This window comes from Scyliorhinus canicula, chromosome 1 (genome assembly GCF_902713615.1).
Source record: "Scyliorhinus canicula chromosome 1, sScyCan1.1, whole genome shotgun sequence".
NCBI classification, from domain to species: domain Eukaryota; kingdom Metazoa; phylum Chordata; class Chondrichthyes; order Carcharhiniformes; family Scyliorhinidae; genus Scyliorhinus; species Scyliorhinus canicula.
In genome coordinates, this window is record NC_052146.1 from 121,462,444 (window position 1) to 121,479,178 (window position 16,735).

The 16,735-nt window shown below is 44.8% G+C and overlaps 1 protein-coding gene across 8 annotated transcripts in view; it reads right to left on the reverse strand.

The window, feature by feature from the left end:
• phactr4b (phosphatase and actin regulator 4b) overlaps positions 1-16,735 on the reverse strand; it is a 253,670-nt gene that overhangs the window by 102,491 nt on the left and 134,444 nt on the right. For 2 of the 8 annotated variants that reach the window (XM_038799001.1, XM_038798948.1), the window contains exon 1: positions 11,657-11,821. The exons of 4 other annotated variants lie outside the window; for them this stretch is intronic. In XM_038799001.1, the coding sequence (XP_038654929.1) occupies positions 11,657-11,702 (46 nt within the window). In that variant the 5' untranslated portion in view covers positions 11,703-11,821. Of the gene's footprint in view, positions 1-11,656; positions 11,822-16,016; positions 16,122-16,735 lie in introns of those variants that run through there. 2 more of the 8 variants (XM_038798979.1, XM_038798986.1) reach the window with 2 other exon arrangements.

A 16,735-nucleotide genomic window follows, 5' to 3' on the forward strand; every position in this document is an offset into this window, starting at 1 on the left:
TACTCCAAATGCGGCCGTACTAGAGTTTTGTACAACTGCAACATGACCTCATGGCTCCGGAACTCAATCCCTCTACCAATAAAGGCCAACACACCATAGGCCTTCTTCACAACCCTATCAACCTGGGTGGCAACTTTCAGGGATCTATGTACATGGACACCGAGATCCCTCTGCTCATCCACACTGCCAAGAATTTTACCATTAGCCAAATATTCCACATTTCTGTTATTCTTTCCAAAGTGAATCACCTCACACTTCTCCACATTAAACTCCATTTGCCACCTCTCAGCCCAGCTCTGCAGCTTATCTATGTCCCTCTGTAACCTGCAACATCCTTCCGCACTGTCTACAACTCCACCGACTTTAGTGTCGTCTGCAAATTTACTCACCCATCCTTCTGCGCCCTCCTCTAGGTCATTTATAAAAATGACAAACAGCAACGGCCCCAGAACAGATCCTTGTGGTACGCCACTCGTAACTGAACTCCATTCTGAACATTTCCCATCAACTACCACTCTCTGTCTTCTTTCAACTAGCCAATTTCTGATCCACATCTCTAAATCACCCTCAATCCCCAGCCTTCGTATTTTTTGCAATAGCCGACCGTGGGGAACCTTATCAAACGCTTTACTGAAATCCATATACACCACATCAACTGCTCTACCCTCGTCTACCTGTTCAGTCACCTTCTCAAAGAACTCGATAAGGTTTGTGAGGCATGACCTACCCTTCACAAAACCATGCTGACTGTCCCTAATCATATTATTCCTATCTAGATGATTATAAATCGTATCTTTTATAATCCTCTCCAAGACTTTACCCACCACAGACGTTAGGCTCACCGGCCTATAGTTACCGGGGTTATCTCTACTCCCCTTCTTGAACAAAGGGACCACATTTGCTATCCTCCAGTCCTCTGGCACTATTCCTGTAGCCAATGATGACCTAAAAATCAAAGCCAAAGGCTCAGCAATCTCTTCCCTGGCTTCCCAGAGAATCCTAGGATAAATCCCATCCGGCCCCGGGGACTTATCTATTTTCACCTTGTCCAGAATTGCCAACACTTCTTCCCTACGCACCTCAATGCCATCTATTCTAATAGCCTGGGTCTCAGCATTCTCCTCCACAATATTATCTTTTTCTTGAGTGAATACTGACGAAAAGTATTCATTTAGTATCTCGCTTATCTCCTCAGCCTCCACACACAACTTCCCACCACTGTCCTTGACTGGCCCTACTCTTACCCTAGTCATTCTTTTATTCCTGACATACCTATAGAAAGCTTTTGGGTTTTCCTTGATCCTACCTGCCAAAGACTTCTCATGTCCCCTCCTTGCTCGTCTCAGCTCTCTCTTTAGATCCTTCCTCGCTTCCTTGTAACTATCAAGCGCCCCAACTGAAACTTCATGCCTCATCTTCACATAGGCCTCCTTCTTCCTCTTAACAAGAGATTCCACTTCTTTGGTAAACCACGGTTCCCTCGCTCGACCCCTTCCTCCCTGCCTGACTGGTACGTACTTATCAAGAACATGCAATAGCTGTTCCTTGAACAAGCTCCACATATCCAGTGTGCCCTGTGCTCAATGACCTATAATGGCTCCCAATCACTTGCTTTTAAAACTTTGCAATTCTGAGTTCAACACCCTCCAAGACCTCACTCTATTCCTGTAATCTCAACTGGTTAATCATCCACACAAGATCCCTGCATTCTTAACTCCAGCCTCTTGGACATCCTGATTTTAATCATTCCATTATTGGCAGCTGGGCCCCCTAGATGTGGAATTTTCTCCCCAAACCTCTACCTCTTCTACTCGGACTTTGAAATACTCCTTAAATCCTACTTCATTGACCAAGCTTTTGGTCACCTGTCCTAAAGGTGCTATATGAATGTAATATGCGGTTGTTGTTGTTGTTTCCCAGGAACGAATGGGGAATCCTGAAAGCCCTTCCAACATTTAAAGCAGCAAGGTGACCGGGAAGATCCCTCGCTATTAAGAATATAGCTTATGCAAGTTTTTAAATGTTTGGATTATTGCAGGACCAACCTTCAGCAGGAGGAATTTTTTTTAAAAATTGTGATAATTTTTTAAAGGATTTATCTGCACTCAGTTTCTAGACGTGTGCAGAGGGGCAGGGAATGGGAAAGGGAAGGATGGAGTAACAACTTGCGCACTTAAATAGCACCTTTAATGTGGTAAAACTTTCTAAGGTACTTCACACATATGTTAAGATACAGAATTTGACAGTCACAGTCAATAGGTTAAAAGTAACGTGTCTCGGGGCGGCTCCGAGGACCCGGGTTTGATCCCAACCCTGGGTCACTGTCCGTGTGGAGTTTGCACATTCTCCATGTGTCTGCATGTGTCTCACCCCCACAACCTAAAGATGTGCAGGGTAGGTGGATTGGCCACGCTAAAATGCCCCCAATTCAAAAAAAATAATTGGGTGCACGAAATTTTTAAAAAAAGTTTTAATAAAATAATGTGTTTCATGATGGTCTAAATCACATATTAGGACAGGACAACAACTTGGTCAAAGAAGCAGTTTTCAAGGAGTTACTTAGGGAGGGAGTGGGGCAGAGAGGTTTTGGGAAGGGGAATTTTAAATCTTGGGGTCCCGGCAGGTGAAGGCACAGCCACCAATGTTGCAGCAAAGGAGATTGGGTGCCCAAAGGGACAGAATTGTATGGCTGAAAGGGGCTGTATCTGCAGCATCTCCTGTGAGCTGGACCTTTTCAGGGTCTGAGCAATTGCAGCAATTGTGTGCAGCAGTTGACCAGCATTAAAATACAACTCTAACAGTGTGTAGGTACAGAAGGGACACTTTCCTAAACACAAGGTCTTATTAAACTATCTTTCCAGACTTGCGCTCGTCGGCTGTCAGGGTGCAGGGTTGGGGGAAGAGAAAAATTACAACCGCTCACACACCCCTTTACAGGCCTGCCCACACTATAGAGTCAGCCACTATCCCAAATTCCAGGAATGGCACACAGATTGTTTCCAGCGCAGAAATGTTCCTGCTCTGTACAATACGCTCATTCAGGAGTGAAAACTGAGTGGTCAATTCATGGTGCCAAAGAATGACTGCCCCATCACAGCAGAAAAATATTAAATAGTTATAAATTTGAAATCGGTGATCTGGCTTGCCCCGATTTCTCAAGTAAAAAAACTGAAATGTTTAAACGGTTAGGGTGCTCTTTCCAAGAGCCGGTGCAGACTCGATGGGCCGAGTGGCCTCCTTCTGCACTGTAAATTCTATGATAATCTATGATTAATCTAGGACAAAGGTTTGGCACAACATCGTGGGCCGAAGGGCCTGTTCTGTGCTGTCTTTTTCTATGTTCTATGTGCTACTAAAACTTGTATATTAGATTGATTTTATTGTAATAAAATGTCAGAAGGTGCTTCAGAGGGGCATTATAAAACAAAAAGACAATATAATCCAGAAGTTTAATCAAAGAAATAAGTTTTAAGGGGCATCTTAAAGGAAGAGTGAGAGAGAGAGAGATATTGAGAGACAGAGGTTTAGAGGGGCAATACCAGAGCTTAGGGCCCAGATGGCTAACGGCAAAAATGTTGCAAGAGACTTGACAGTCCAACTGAGTCTCCATGACCCAAGATGAAAAGTCCCAGGCTCAATCCCGGATCAATACCAAAAGAGGTAGCACCAACCAGACATTGAAGGAAGAATTTTACAATTGATTTCCTCGCCTTTCGGGTTGAAACAATCAAATCAGCCAATGTCTTCTGCCCAATCACTTTCCACAGGTACTGCTCTATGTGTGCAGACATCAAATAATGGCAGGATAGGTATTGGCTGTGCCATTCCCAAAGTCAAGTGGGTAGATGGCATACTGGTTTAAATATTTTGCCAGTGCTGTGGGAGGAAAGGCAGACAACGGTGACAGCAGTGAGGTGAGGCAGGGGGGTTGCAGAAAAGACAGCACATATCTGCAGTGAAACTGCATCTTAGGTTTTTTTAAATGAATTTAGAGGACCCAATTATTTTTTTTTCCAATTAAGGGGCAATTTAGTGTGGCCAATCTACCTAACTTGCACATCTTTGGGTTGTGGGGGAGAATGTGCAAACTCCACACGGACAGAGACCCAGGGCCGGGATTCGAACCCGGGTCCTCAGCGCCGCAGTCCCAGTGCTATGCACGCGCCACATGCCGCCCTAAACTGCATCTTAGTTGACTGTTTCTTGCTGCTTCAAGGTTGGAGTCTCTTTATTGCCCTCTGAGATGGCCTAGCAGGTCACACTGTTCAAGGGTAATTATTCGGCATGGGCAATAAATGCTGGCATTGCCAGTGACAACACATCCCTTGAAAGAATAAATTAAGTCAGGGCGTTAATAAAATGCCAGCCCAAAATTCAAACTGCGCACCAATAAAATAGCTTCTACCTTGAAACCGGATCTTGAGTTAAAGGGGCTTTGCTGTATTTTTGAAGACCTGCTGAGCAGCAATTAAGTCCTTCTCATAATAATGACATTTTCAGGCAAGGTCAAGCATCTTCTGCAGACTTGGCATAACTTAAAACTGATTTTCAAATGATGCATCTTTCACACAATATTTGGCTGACTTTGACCATGAGCATTCTGCATTCAAGGCAGGCATTTCCATCCCAACCAACAGTCAGAGTGTGATCTTGGATCAAACACAGAAAGCACTCAATGTTCTTTGATGTATTACTCTGTTCAGTGCTGCAGATACAGTACCCACTCATGCTCATTGTGCACAAAGTCCAACCCAGGGAAGCATAGTGACAGAATGCATGGAAACTCCAACACATCATTCCAATACACAAACAGATACTGAGAGCAAAGTAGGGCATTCAGGGAGGGAGTATACAGGAAGGGAGTAAAATAGCTGAGGGAAGAGGAGAGAGAGAGGGGTCGTCAGGGGGAGGAGAGAGAGAGGGGTCGTCAGGGGGAGGAGAGAGAGAGGGGTCGTCAGGGGGAGGAGAGAGAGAGGGGTCGTCAGGGGGAGGAGAGAGAGATGGGTCGTCAGGGGGAGGAGAGAGAGATGGGTCGTCAGGGGGAGGAGAGAGAGATGGGTCGTCAGGGGGAGGAGAGAGAGATGGGTCGTCAGGGGGAAGAGAGAGATGGGTCGTCAGGGGGAGGAGAGAGAGATGGGTCGTCAGGGGGAGGAGAGAGAGATGGGTCGTCAGGGGGAGGAGAGAGAGATGGGTCGTCAGGGGGAGGAGAGAGAGATGGGTCGTCAGGGGGAGGAGAGAGAGATGGGTCGTCAGGGGGAGGAGAGATGGGTCGTCAGGGGGAGGAGAGAGAGATGGGCCGCCAGGGGGAGGAGAGAGATGGGTCGCCAGGGGGAGGAGAGAGATGGGCTGCCAGGGGGAGGAGAGAGATGGGCCGCCAGGGGGAGGAGAGAGAGATGGGTCGTCAGGGGGAGGAGAGAGAGATGGGCCGCCAGGGAGAGGAGAGAGAGGGCCGCCAGGGGGAGGAGGGGGATGGGTAAGTGGTAACAGATCCTATTCAACAGAAACAGGTAATGGGAACAATCCAACCCTTCCAGATTTCTCTTACCAGAATTAAAGTCCAGGCCAGAACAAAACTTTCTATTCCAACATAGTTCTTTGGGTTGACTTGAAATCAAATACAGCAATGGCTGGTGTAGTAAGGAGAAAATAAAAGTCACAGTGGTGCGGTTGTTCCTGAGTTACGTTGTCAGTGCAGTGTTGTAGGGGCTTTACTTTGTGATGAACAATACTAGACATAACTGGGGAGGAAGCAAACTGCTGATACTAGGAGCCTGAATCCAAGCTGTTCCATTTCCAACACCAACATTGCACACATAGAACATAGAACAGTACAGCACAGAACAGGCCCTTCGGCCCTCGATGTTGTGCCGAGCAATGATCACCCCACTCAAACCCACGTATCCACCCTATACCCGTAACCCAACATAAGCTGGAACTTGCTCATTTACCAGAATAATTGACAGGATGCGGCTCATACTGTCGCTGGTAGGACAGATTTTTGGGAAACGAGAGATGAAGAATGGGGGAAGGAGAAAGACAACCTTTTATGATCAGAGTGATAAATGCATTTCAATCTACAAATTAATTGTTTTTTTTTAAATCATGTATTGCAGCTTACACTCAAATGCACTTGGTCTCCATTCAGGAAATCAAGCAACCACATCTCTGCTGTAATGATTGCTTTTGATATCCGTGCGTTAGGACTCAAGAGCATGAACCAGTATTAAATCAATAGATATCAGCTAGAGTGTTTCCAGGTTGAGTCACAGACATGCTATTTACAAATCGCATTAGTGAGACTACAACAGTAGTTTGTCATCAGATTACACCCTTGCTATCCATCACTTGGAGCTAGGACTGTTACAGAAACAGGCAAAGCATTTATCAGAACATTTCTGAATTCTATTGCAGTCATAATGACGGAGTCTGTCCTGAACGACAATGGGAAATAGCCTAAGCAGGAAGAGTGTTTGGGTTACAATGATAGCACAATACTAGTCACGTAATGGTAATATTCCTCTGCCCGTCTGCTCAAACTAGCATGTTACCTTTTATCCAGTACATTGCAAATTCACCCTGATTCTTCCCATTCACCAACAGATATCAAATATAGTCAGCCTCTGGGAAGGTGTTGCCCATGGCTCATTTAGTAGCTCTCCAACCTGAAGCAGGTGGTTGGGGTGGTATTGCCATTAGCTGTCTAGGCCCCAAGCTCCGGAGTAGCCTCCCTAAATATCTGCCTCTTTAAACTTTGCTCTTCTCTCCTCCTTTAACACACTCCTTAAAACCAAACCTTTGACCAAGCTTTTGATAAGAATATAAGAACATAGGAAAAAGGAGTAGGCCCCTGGAGCTTTGCCATTCAATAGGATTCTGGCTGACCTGATCGTGATCTCAACTCAACTTGCTGTCTGTTCTCCATAACTCATGACTGCGCTAAAGTTCAATAATTTCTCTATCAGCCTTCAATATATTTGATAACTCAGCTTCCACTGCTCTCTAGAGAAGTCCAAAGATTCACAACTCAAGAAAGTCTCTCTCATTCGTGTCTTAAGTGAGAGGCTTCTTTTTTGAAACTGCGTCCCCTAATTCCATATTCCCCTATGAGCAGAGACATTCTCTCAGCATCTATTCAGCCCCCCACAATCGTGTTTCAATAAGATCACCGCTCATTCTTCAAAATGCCAAAGAGTACGGGATCAAAGAGGTGGAAGGTTATCAAGCGTAGGCAGGAATGCATGGCTAAGATCAGCCATGATCTTATTGAATGGCAGAGCAGGCTCGAGGGCCAAGTGGCCTACCCATGCTTCTAATTCGTATGTTCATATGTATGTTCGTATCACCCATCAACATCAACAAATATCTTTTTATGTTTGTGTTAACAAATCCTTCTATCCTCCAGCCTGACTTTCTTGGTATGATCTTCTCTGCCCCAATCTCAAGACTTTGCTGTTCCAACTCTACGTTGCTGCTTACACAGAAACACAAGTCATCACTGGTATTGTCTCCTGCTTCCTTGACTTGGTCAGAAGTCAATTTTCTAGTAGTGACATTGGAATTCTCTTCCACGATTCTCTGCTACTGGTTCTATTCCTCCCTTCAAAATCTTAAATTTCTCACTTCAACAGTGTTGCCAACTCAAATATGCCCCATTACCAGCACCCCCCTCCCCTCTGGCAGCTAGAATAGTGCAAATAATTGCTGACATTGTCGAGAAGGCTGTTCCAACAGGTTGAAAAAGCAATAAACTAAGCCTGGTTTTGTGTGCGCTTTGTTGACAGCTACAGGACTTACAGTTAGAACTTGCAGAACTTAGTACGTTTTCAGGAATGCCAAGGCCCCTTCACAACTAATGAAGTATTTTTGAAGTGCAGTCACTGTACATTAGCAAAGGCAAAAGTGAATTTGCATATAGCAAGATAAACAGCAGCAATATAAATTGATAATTTACTTATTTTGGTGATGTCTGTTCTATTTCAGAAAGCTAGTTGGTGAAGGATGTTGCTGGAGCCATTCTTTACTCAATCTACATTTACTATTATAAGATGAAACATTACAACAATACATCTTCAAACTCAACGTTACCAGTTTCAATAAGTGTCTCTGCAGAACATGGAGTATTCTTCAGTATCACACAAGAATATTCACCTGAATTATACCTTCATTGTGCTTGCACCCATATCCTACTTTAGAGGCAAGAGCGATACCAAATGAGCTAAACGTACAAGATTTGGACTCTATAATTGCAATGGTATTGGGGCCCTAAACCCAATGAGATGGCATCACTGGCAAAGACTGCACTTCTGTAATAATCTACCCATTCCTCAAGGTATCAAAACTTGTTTACTGCCTGCACAGGAATATGGAGAAGAACATATTTTGAAGGCAGCTTATAAAGTTGACGTTGTTGGTCCATGACTGACACTTAACCTCTTGCTTACAGTCAGTGGACCAGCCATTGCAATGACAAGCATGTGATGCAGAATAAATTACAATTTCTTAATAGTTCACGAAACTACTCAAATGTGTGGGATGTAAAAGGCAGCATAATTTTCATCAGTAAAGCATAAAACATTAGGTGACCAATGTTAGGGCAATGCAAGTTCTTTGGTTGACTTGAAATATATTTCTATACATGTGGAAGAGCAACAAAAATGAAAATTGTTTGGGTATTACCACTGGCCCCAAAGCAATTTAAACTTATATCAGACCATGGTTAGACCAAACTTGGGAGTATCATATACAGTTCTGATCACCATAATTATAAAAAACAAGAGGGGGACTTAGAGCAGAGAAGATTTTCAAGGATAATACCAGAACCACATGCCTATACCCATCAGGAAAGAATCAAGAGGCTGGATCTCCATCCTCAAAACAAAGTTGAGGTAATCAATACAAGGTGGTAACCAAGAAATAAATTAGGGAATTCAGAAGAAGCCTCTTTACCCAGAGAGTGGTGAGAATGTAGAATTCACTACCATAGGGAGTGATTAAGGCCGACGATATAGAAATGTTAAAGTGAAGGCTAGATAAGCATACGAGTAAGAAAGAAATAGAGCATAATGCTGAGAGTTAGATCAGGAAGGATGGGAGGAGTAGAGATACTAACATAGTGTGAGTCGAATGGTCCATTTCCGTGCTGCAAATTGTATGCGATTCTATGTAATGAGTACAATAGCTCACTTGATTATTAAACTGGTCTGACTAGTGGGACAGAACCAGACATGTCTCGACAGTAACCTCTCCTCCCCTCCAACAAAAAAAATCCAGGCCAGAGAGGAGCTAGATTGCTTGTTTGGAAGCATGAGTGTGTTTGGGACAAGAGCAGAATTAGCCTTGGCCTTCCTCTATTAAGCATTCAAAAGATAAGAACTCAATTGTGGCATAGAATACAAGAGCAAGGAGGTTATGATGCAGCTGTACAGGACGTTGGTTAGGGCACAGCTGGAGTACTCTGTGCAGTTCTGGTCACCTCACTAAAGGAAGGAGGTGATTGCACTTGAGGGGGTAGAGAGGAGATCCAGCAGGATGTTGCTTGGGATGGAGCAGCTGAGCTATAAGGAGAGATTGGATAGACTTGGATTGTGTTCTTCAGAGAAGAGAAGGTTGAGGGTGGAATATGACCGAGGTGTATAAGATTGAGGGGTTTGGACAGGGTAAATAGGAAGCAGCTGTTCCTCTTGGGTGAGGGGTCAATCACAAGGGAGCATAGTTTTAGGCTGAGGGGCAGAAGATATGGGGATTTGAGAAACAGAAATTTCACTCGGAGGCTGGTGGGAATCTGGAATGCACTGCCTGAGAAGGTAGTGGAGGCTGGAAACCTCACAATCTTTAATACGCACTCGGATGAGCACTTGAAACGCATCACATTCAAGGATATGGGACAAGTGCTGGTAAGTGGGATTAGCACAAGATTTGGGGTAGTTATTGTCAGTGCAGACTCAATGGATTGAAGGACCTTTCTATGCTGTACGACTCTCTGACACTGCCTCCAACCTGATCAGTTGGATGAGATAATGAATGGCAGACACTTCCCAGCGAATATCTCTCAATAAGAGCAACAGCCTCAGCAGTTGAAGGAAAAAAATAGAAGGACTGGAACAAAAACAACCATTTCCTCCTGAGACACGTTTGGACACTAGCTCACTGTACGGACATGTCACAAAAAGGACCAACTCCCCATTGGAAATTCCGAAGTGAAACTAGTTTACCAGTGATGGAGGCGCTCATCTGGATTTGAGCATAAGAAATAGGATCAAGAGAAGACCATATTATCTGTCAAGTCTCCATCATTCAATGTGATCATGGGTTTCAACTCCATTTTCCAATCCCTCCTAAAATGTTTTGATTCTCAGAAACCATAAACCCATATATCCCAGTCTTATTCATAGATGGAGCATCCACAAATCTCTGGGATAGAAAATTCCAAAGATTCAGAAGCCTTGGAGTCTCACCCCGACCAAGAAAGATTGCAAAAGAGATGAGTGGGAGAGTCATCCCTAATAGAGGCTTCAAAGCATATTGATCCATCCACCCACCCATTATGTGCGCAACACAGACTAACCAGAGAGGGGGAGGAGGGATTTAAAAAATGATAAAAATAGCACCAGACATCATTTAACATCTTAAAGAAGGTGTTGAGAATGCTGATCTTGCCACTGAAGTTGAGCTGCCTTAGCCAGCATCAGGCAGGAGTGTTTGTTTTCATTCTGAAACACTTTGAAAAGCAACCCATTAGAACTCGCAATCAAATAGCATCTTTAATGTAGCAAAACATCCCAAGGCACTTCACAGGAATATTATCAAACAAAATTTGACACTGAGCCACAATGTTATTATGGCACTTGATCAAATGCTTGGTCAAAGTAATCAATACTATAAATACCTATCAAAGGTTTACAAATATCTTGAAGAAGGAAAGAGAGGCGGAGAGGTTTAGGTAGTGAACCCCAGAGCTTAAACCTCAGGTGGCTGTACCGTCAGGTTTAACAATGGTGGAGCAAAGAAAATCAGGGATGCACAGGAGGCTTGAACTGGAGCAGAACTAAGTTCTTTGATAGCTGGAGGAGGTTAGAGAGATAAGGAAGGGTGAGGCCATGAAGGATTTTGTAGCTCATCACGAGACCTAAACAAAATATTTTTGCTGCACAAAGTTACATACGGTAGTACTCCCTATAGCCCCATGTGGAATTTTGTTAATTAGCAACGAGGGAGGAACATAGCTGCTGCATTATGAATCCATGGTCCATTTATAATCTCATGCTATAATTAATATAACCACAAAGGTTTACACACTGCAAAAATATTTCCATTAACACAATTTCACCCATTAGAGAGGAAACTCCTACATAACAATCAAGCTTACGCCATCATTTCAAATCTAACGAGGAGCTAAAAGGAGTCATCAGACATTTAATGTGGCCCGAACTCAACCAGAAACCCCACAAATACTACACAAGTTCCCCAAAAGGGTTTTGAAACTGCCACCAGAATCCGCTGTAAAGCATGTCAAGCTCAAGCAAAAAGAGAGGCTGACACAAATGGCACATTTTAAAAACCAAGATTGGGTGCTGCCCGTGGGGACTGAAATAAAGCAGGCAAAGATGATCTCAAAGTAGCAGGCGCGCATCAGAAACTGAAATTAAAATAAGCTTACTTTCATTCTGAGATACAAGATTCGTAACACACGATGTACAAAACATGTAAACAACCGAGGCAGTATTCCACTGGTCAGAAGGGTGTCTTTGGCTCTTGTGTTTCAAGTCAGCTGCCGTTCAAGGCTAAGACAAACTGGTGGGCGGAGGCTTGACTGAGTGGTGAATTACGTAGAAAGGAGGAGGTATCTCTCACTAATTAATCACAAAGCCAGAGCTTTAAAAGAGGAGGAGGAGACGACCAAGTGTTTTACAATTTAAAGCAATATTGCAGGAAACATCAAAATAACTGCATTTAAAAATTGCTTTGAAGTTTGCTCTTTAAGAAAATTGGACTCTTTAAAACAATGAGATTAGTATGAACAACAACATGGGTGTGACCAGAACAGAACAAAGTATCAGAAGTACAGGCACCAAATCCTTGGCTGAGGGCTGACGTGAACTGTAATCAGGAACAAAAGCATTTCATTTGCTATACTGACCAGATACAGAGGGTCAACCAATGCAACCTCTCTCTTAAAAAGCAAAATACTGTTGATGCTGAAAATCAGAAATAAAAACACTAAACACACCGGAAAAACACAGCAGATCTGGCAGCCAACTGCGGAGAGAGAACAGAATTATCAATGAATCCAATTTGGCATTGCGATCCAAAGAGTCATCATACAGACTCGAAACAGTAACTCTTTCTCCCTCCACAGACGCTGCCAGACCTGCTACGTTTTTCAAGCATTTTCTGTTTCTATTAGCTTTTTTCTTACTTGCCCCAGGCTTGACTCCCACATATAATCCTGTAGCTTCCAGGACTGCCTCAATTGGCACCCCCGGAGCACTCGCCACTGCTGAACATGCAGCAAGTCAGATTGCCCGTTCCATTCTCCCCTGCCCACTGGACGATAATCTGGCGAACCTCCTTTTCATTGATCCCATGTCCGACCCAGTGGACTCAGCTATCATTGCCCCTCTATATGGCTTATAAATAAAGCCATAATCATCCATAATAATGTCATAAATGGTCAAATTGACAGTAATGCCTTGTTGGCCGCATGGCTGGGAGTGGACTCCTTTGCCTTTGATTAAACTTTCTTGACCGGCTATATTTTCCACCAGTTGCCCTACTCAAACCGTCGCAGTGGTGTAGCCCTTTTCTCTAAATGACACCGTAGTCTGGTAACTTCACCTTTGACCATCTCACATTGCTTGGGTCTTCACACCACTCATTTAAAATACCATAGGCCCAAATATAACTCCAAATTTCTCACGGAGATATCTTCTCTGTTTTTCTCGCTCACCCTCTGCATTGAAAGATTTATCTTAGTGCTTTTTAAAAAAATATATTTTTATTAAAGCATGTATAATTTTAACAATTTTCAAGAGGAAAAACAACAAAGTAAAATAACGCCCTCCCAACCAACCACCAAACCCAGCCAACATGGCTTACATTCACAATTTCCCATTTCCCCTTTCCCACTAACTATTTCCGACCTCATCTAAACCCCCCCCCCCCCCCCCCCCACCCCAACCCCATGTCACCCCCTTCGATACACCTTCAATACCTTTGACATGACATTAGCAAATCCCTGCCAAAATCCCCTAAGCCTCGGACATGCCCAAAACATATGCATGTGATTCACAGGCCCACCCGCACATTGCCCACACCTATCCTCCACCCCTTCGAAGAACCTGCTCATTCGGGCCAGTCATATGTGCCCTGTGGGCAACCTTGAATTGTATGAGGCTAAGCCTGGCACACGTTAAGGACGCGTTGACTCTACTCAGAGCATCCTCCCACACCCTTCCTCTAACTCCCTGCACAGTCCTTGCTCCCATTTTCGTTTCACCTCCTCTATCGGGGCTCCCTCCCATTCCTTGAGCTCTTTATAAATTTCAGAGACCGTCCCCTCCCCCACTCCCATTTTCGACACTACTTTGTCCTGTATCCCTGGGGCCGCAGGTGTGGAAAGGTCGCAACCTACCCCTGCACAAAGTCCCTCGCCTGCCAGTAGCGGAAGCCATTCCCACCAGGCAGCTCAAACTCCTCCTCCAATTCCTCCAAACACGGAAAGCCCCCATCGATTAACGAATCCCCAAACCGCTCAATCCCAGTTTGCTGCCACCTCCCAAACCCCACCCATGCAGCTCCCCCCCCTCCCCCCGCTGCAACTGGTGGTTGCCACAAATTGGTGCCCATACCAACGCCCCATCCATCCCATATGCTTCTGCCACTGTCCCCACACCCTCAGGGCAGCCACTACTACCGGGCATGTGGAGACCGTAGAAGTGCCGTTAACAGTGCCCCTAAACTTGTGTCCCTACATGAGACCACCTCCACCCGCTCCTACACCAACCCCTCCCCCACTACCCACTTCCTGACCATTGCTATGTTTGCCGCCCAATATTAGTTTCTAAAGTTTGGTTGGGCTAGCAACCCCCCTCCCCTCGACCACGCTCCAGCAGCACTTTCTTTACCCGTGGGGTTTTACCCGCACACGCAAATCCTGAAATCACCACATTCATCCTGTTAAAGAAAGCCTTGGAGATAAAAATAGGCAGGCACTGAAATAGAAACAAAAACCTCGGGGAACTGTCATCTTTACCTTCTGCACCCTCCCCGCCAGTGACAACAGGAACATATCTCACCTTCTGAAGTTCCCCCGTCATCTGCTCCACAATTGAGCCAGATTCAGCTTGTGCAGCTGCTCCCATTCCCGTGCCACCAGGATTCCCAAATCCCGAATGCTCCCTGCCACCACCTTGAACGGCATTTCCCCCAATCTCCTCTCCTGTCCCCTTGTTTGAACCAGAAAGACCTCGCTTTTACCCATATTCAATTTATCCCCTGAAAACCAGCCAAATTCCTCTAGGATCCTCATAATCCCTCCCAGTGGATCAGAAATATACAGAAGCAGGTCGTCTGCGTAAAGAGAGAACCTGTGCTCCCCTCCCGCCCCTGTTCAATCCACTGCCAGTCTTTCTATGCTCTCAGCACCATCACCAGTAGCTCTATAGCCAAGGCAAACAGCAGTGGGGAGAGTGGACATCCCTGCTTCGTCTTCCGGTGCAACCTGAAATAATACAAGCTCACCTGGTTCTTCCGCACATACACCACCGGTGCCTGGTACAGCAACCAGACCCAGTCCACAAAACCCTGCCCAAACCCAAACCACCCCAGGACCTCGCGTAAGTATTCCTACTCCACTCGATCAAAGGCCTTCTCCGCATCTATCTTTAGTGCTTTAACGTCTTTCAACTCTTGCACCCTCCTGATTTACTCTCCCTCCATATAGAAAATCTCTCCTGCCCTCACATCACAATCACCTCAATCTTTTTATCACACATGGGCTCACTACTTCCATCATAATAAGAAGGCAATCTCTGATCAATTACGTATATCGCTCTCTACCTATACTACCAAAACCACTTGCTTCTAGGCCTGTCTTGGAAAATATCTTCCCTCAAATCCTTTGCCACTATACGTTTAATTTTCTAACTGTCTAGACTTTGGCCTAAAATTCATCATGGTATTCAGCAGCGAGCAAATCTTTTGTCCAGTATACGCCTCATCTCCCCTCCCGTAAGATTTACAGATGCAGCTTTGAACTCTGATGAACAACTGGGTTAATCTTACATCTCTAGATCTGATTGGCCTACTCTTGGCACTTGCAGATCATGCCACATGTGAGAAACAGTGCAGAGCAAGGCGGACCCGGCCAGTTAATACAGCGGAGGATGGAGAGCAGCTTCAGAGAGATATACACGGCGGAGAATGGAGGACCCGGCAAGTTAAACAGCAGGAGAAGGGAGAGCAACTTCAGAGTGAGATACAGCATGGAGAGGGGCGGACCAGGCCAGTTAAAACAGCAGGGGAAGGGAGAGCAGCTTCAGAGTGAGAAAAGGCGTGGAGAGAGGTGGACCCATGGGCCAGGGACCTGCAGGGAAGGGAATTCACCATTAACAGAGTGGGACCATCAAAGTGCCATAACAGAAAAAGCACAAGTTCATTGGTTGGTAGGTAACTGCTAATTTGAATGATCTATTCTAAGCTGCTTTCAGATTTAAGATAAATAAGAGAAATATTTTATAGATTTAAAAACTAAAGAACAGTCAAATAGTTAAGAAACAAATTAAATAAAATAGAGATTCAGGGCCAGGCATTGCGATACATCAGGAAGGGGGAAGAGTTACCTGGATGCTGTGTTTCAGGAGACAGTCAGACCCCTTAGAAATCTTGATTTTGCACCAAGGAGGGAGGGGGGGGGGGGGGGGGGGGGGTGAAATGTAGTCATAATTGGGGATAGTACCGTTTGAGGCATAAACTGTTCTTGGTGTCGAGGATAGAGTCCCAAAGCCTGTGATGCCTACCTGGTGCCTTTCATCTGGGCTGCAGGGGAACTTGGAGTTGGAGGGGAAAGATCTAGTTGTCGTGATCCATGCAGATACCAACGGTAGAACACGGATAACGTTCTGCTGAAGGAATATGAGCAGTTGAGGGCTAAATTAAAAAACAGAACCAAAAAGGTCATAATCTCTGGATTACTACCTGAGTCACAAGCTGATTGGCACAAGGTCAATAAATTTAAAGCGGTAACTGAGTGGGTCAAAGATTTGCGTTGGGGAAATGGTTTCAATTCATGGGACATTGGCTGGGGAAGGAGGGAGCTGTTCCGATGGGACCAGAGTCCAGGCGAATTGCATAACTAGGGCTGTAGATAGGTTTTAAACTAAATAGTGGGAAGGGTTCAGTTGCATGGAAAATGTACAATGTGATGACCAGAATTTCACACGGTACTCCAGCTGTGGCCTCACCAAAGTTTTATACAATTCCAATATGACCTCGCTGCTTTTAAAATCTATGCCTCGATTGATAAAGGGAAGTGTCCCTTATGCCTTTTACACCACCCTATTAACCTGCCCTTTTGCCCAAAGAGATCTATGGTCAAACACATCAAGGTCCCTTTGTTCCTCGGAAATTCCCAACGTCAGGCCATTCAATTAATACATCCTTGTCAAATTACTCCTTCCAAAGTGCATTACCTCACACTTTTCAGGGTTAAATTCCATCAGCCACCTTTCTGCCCATT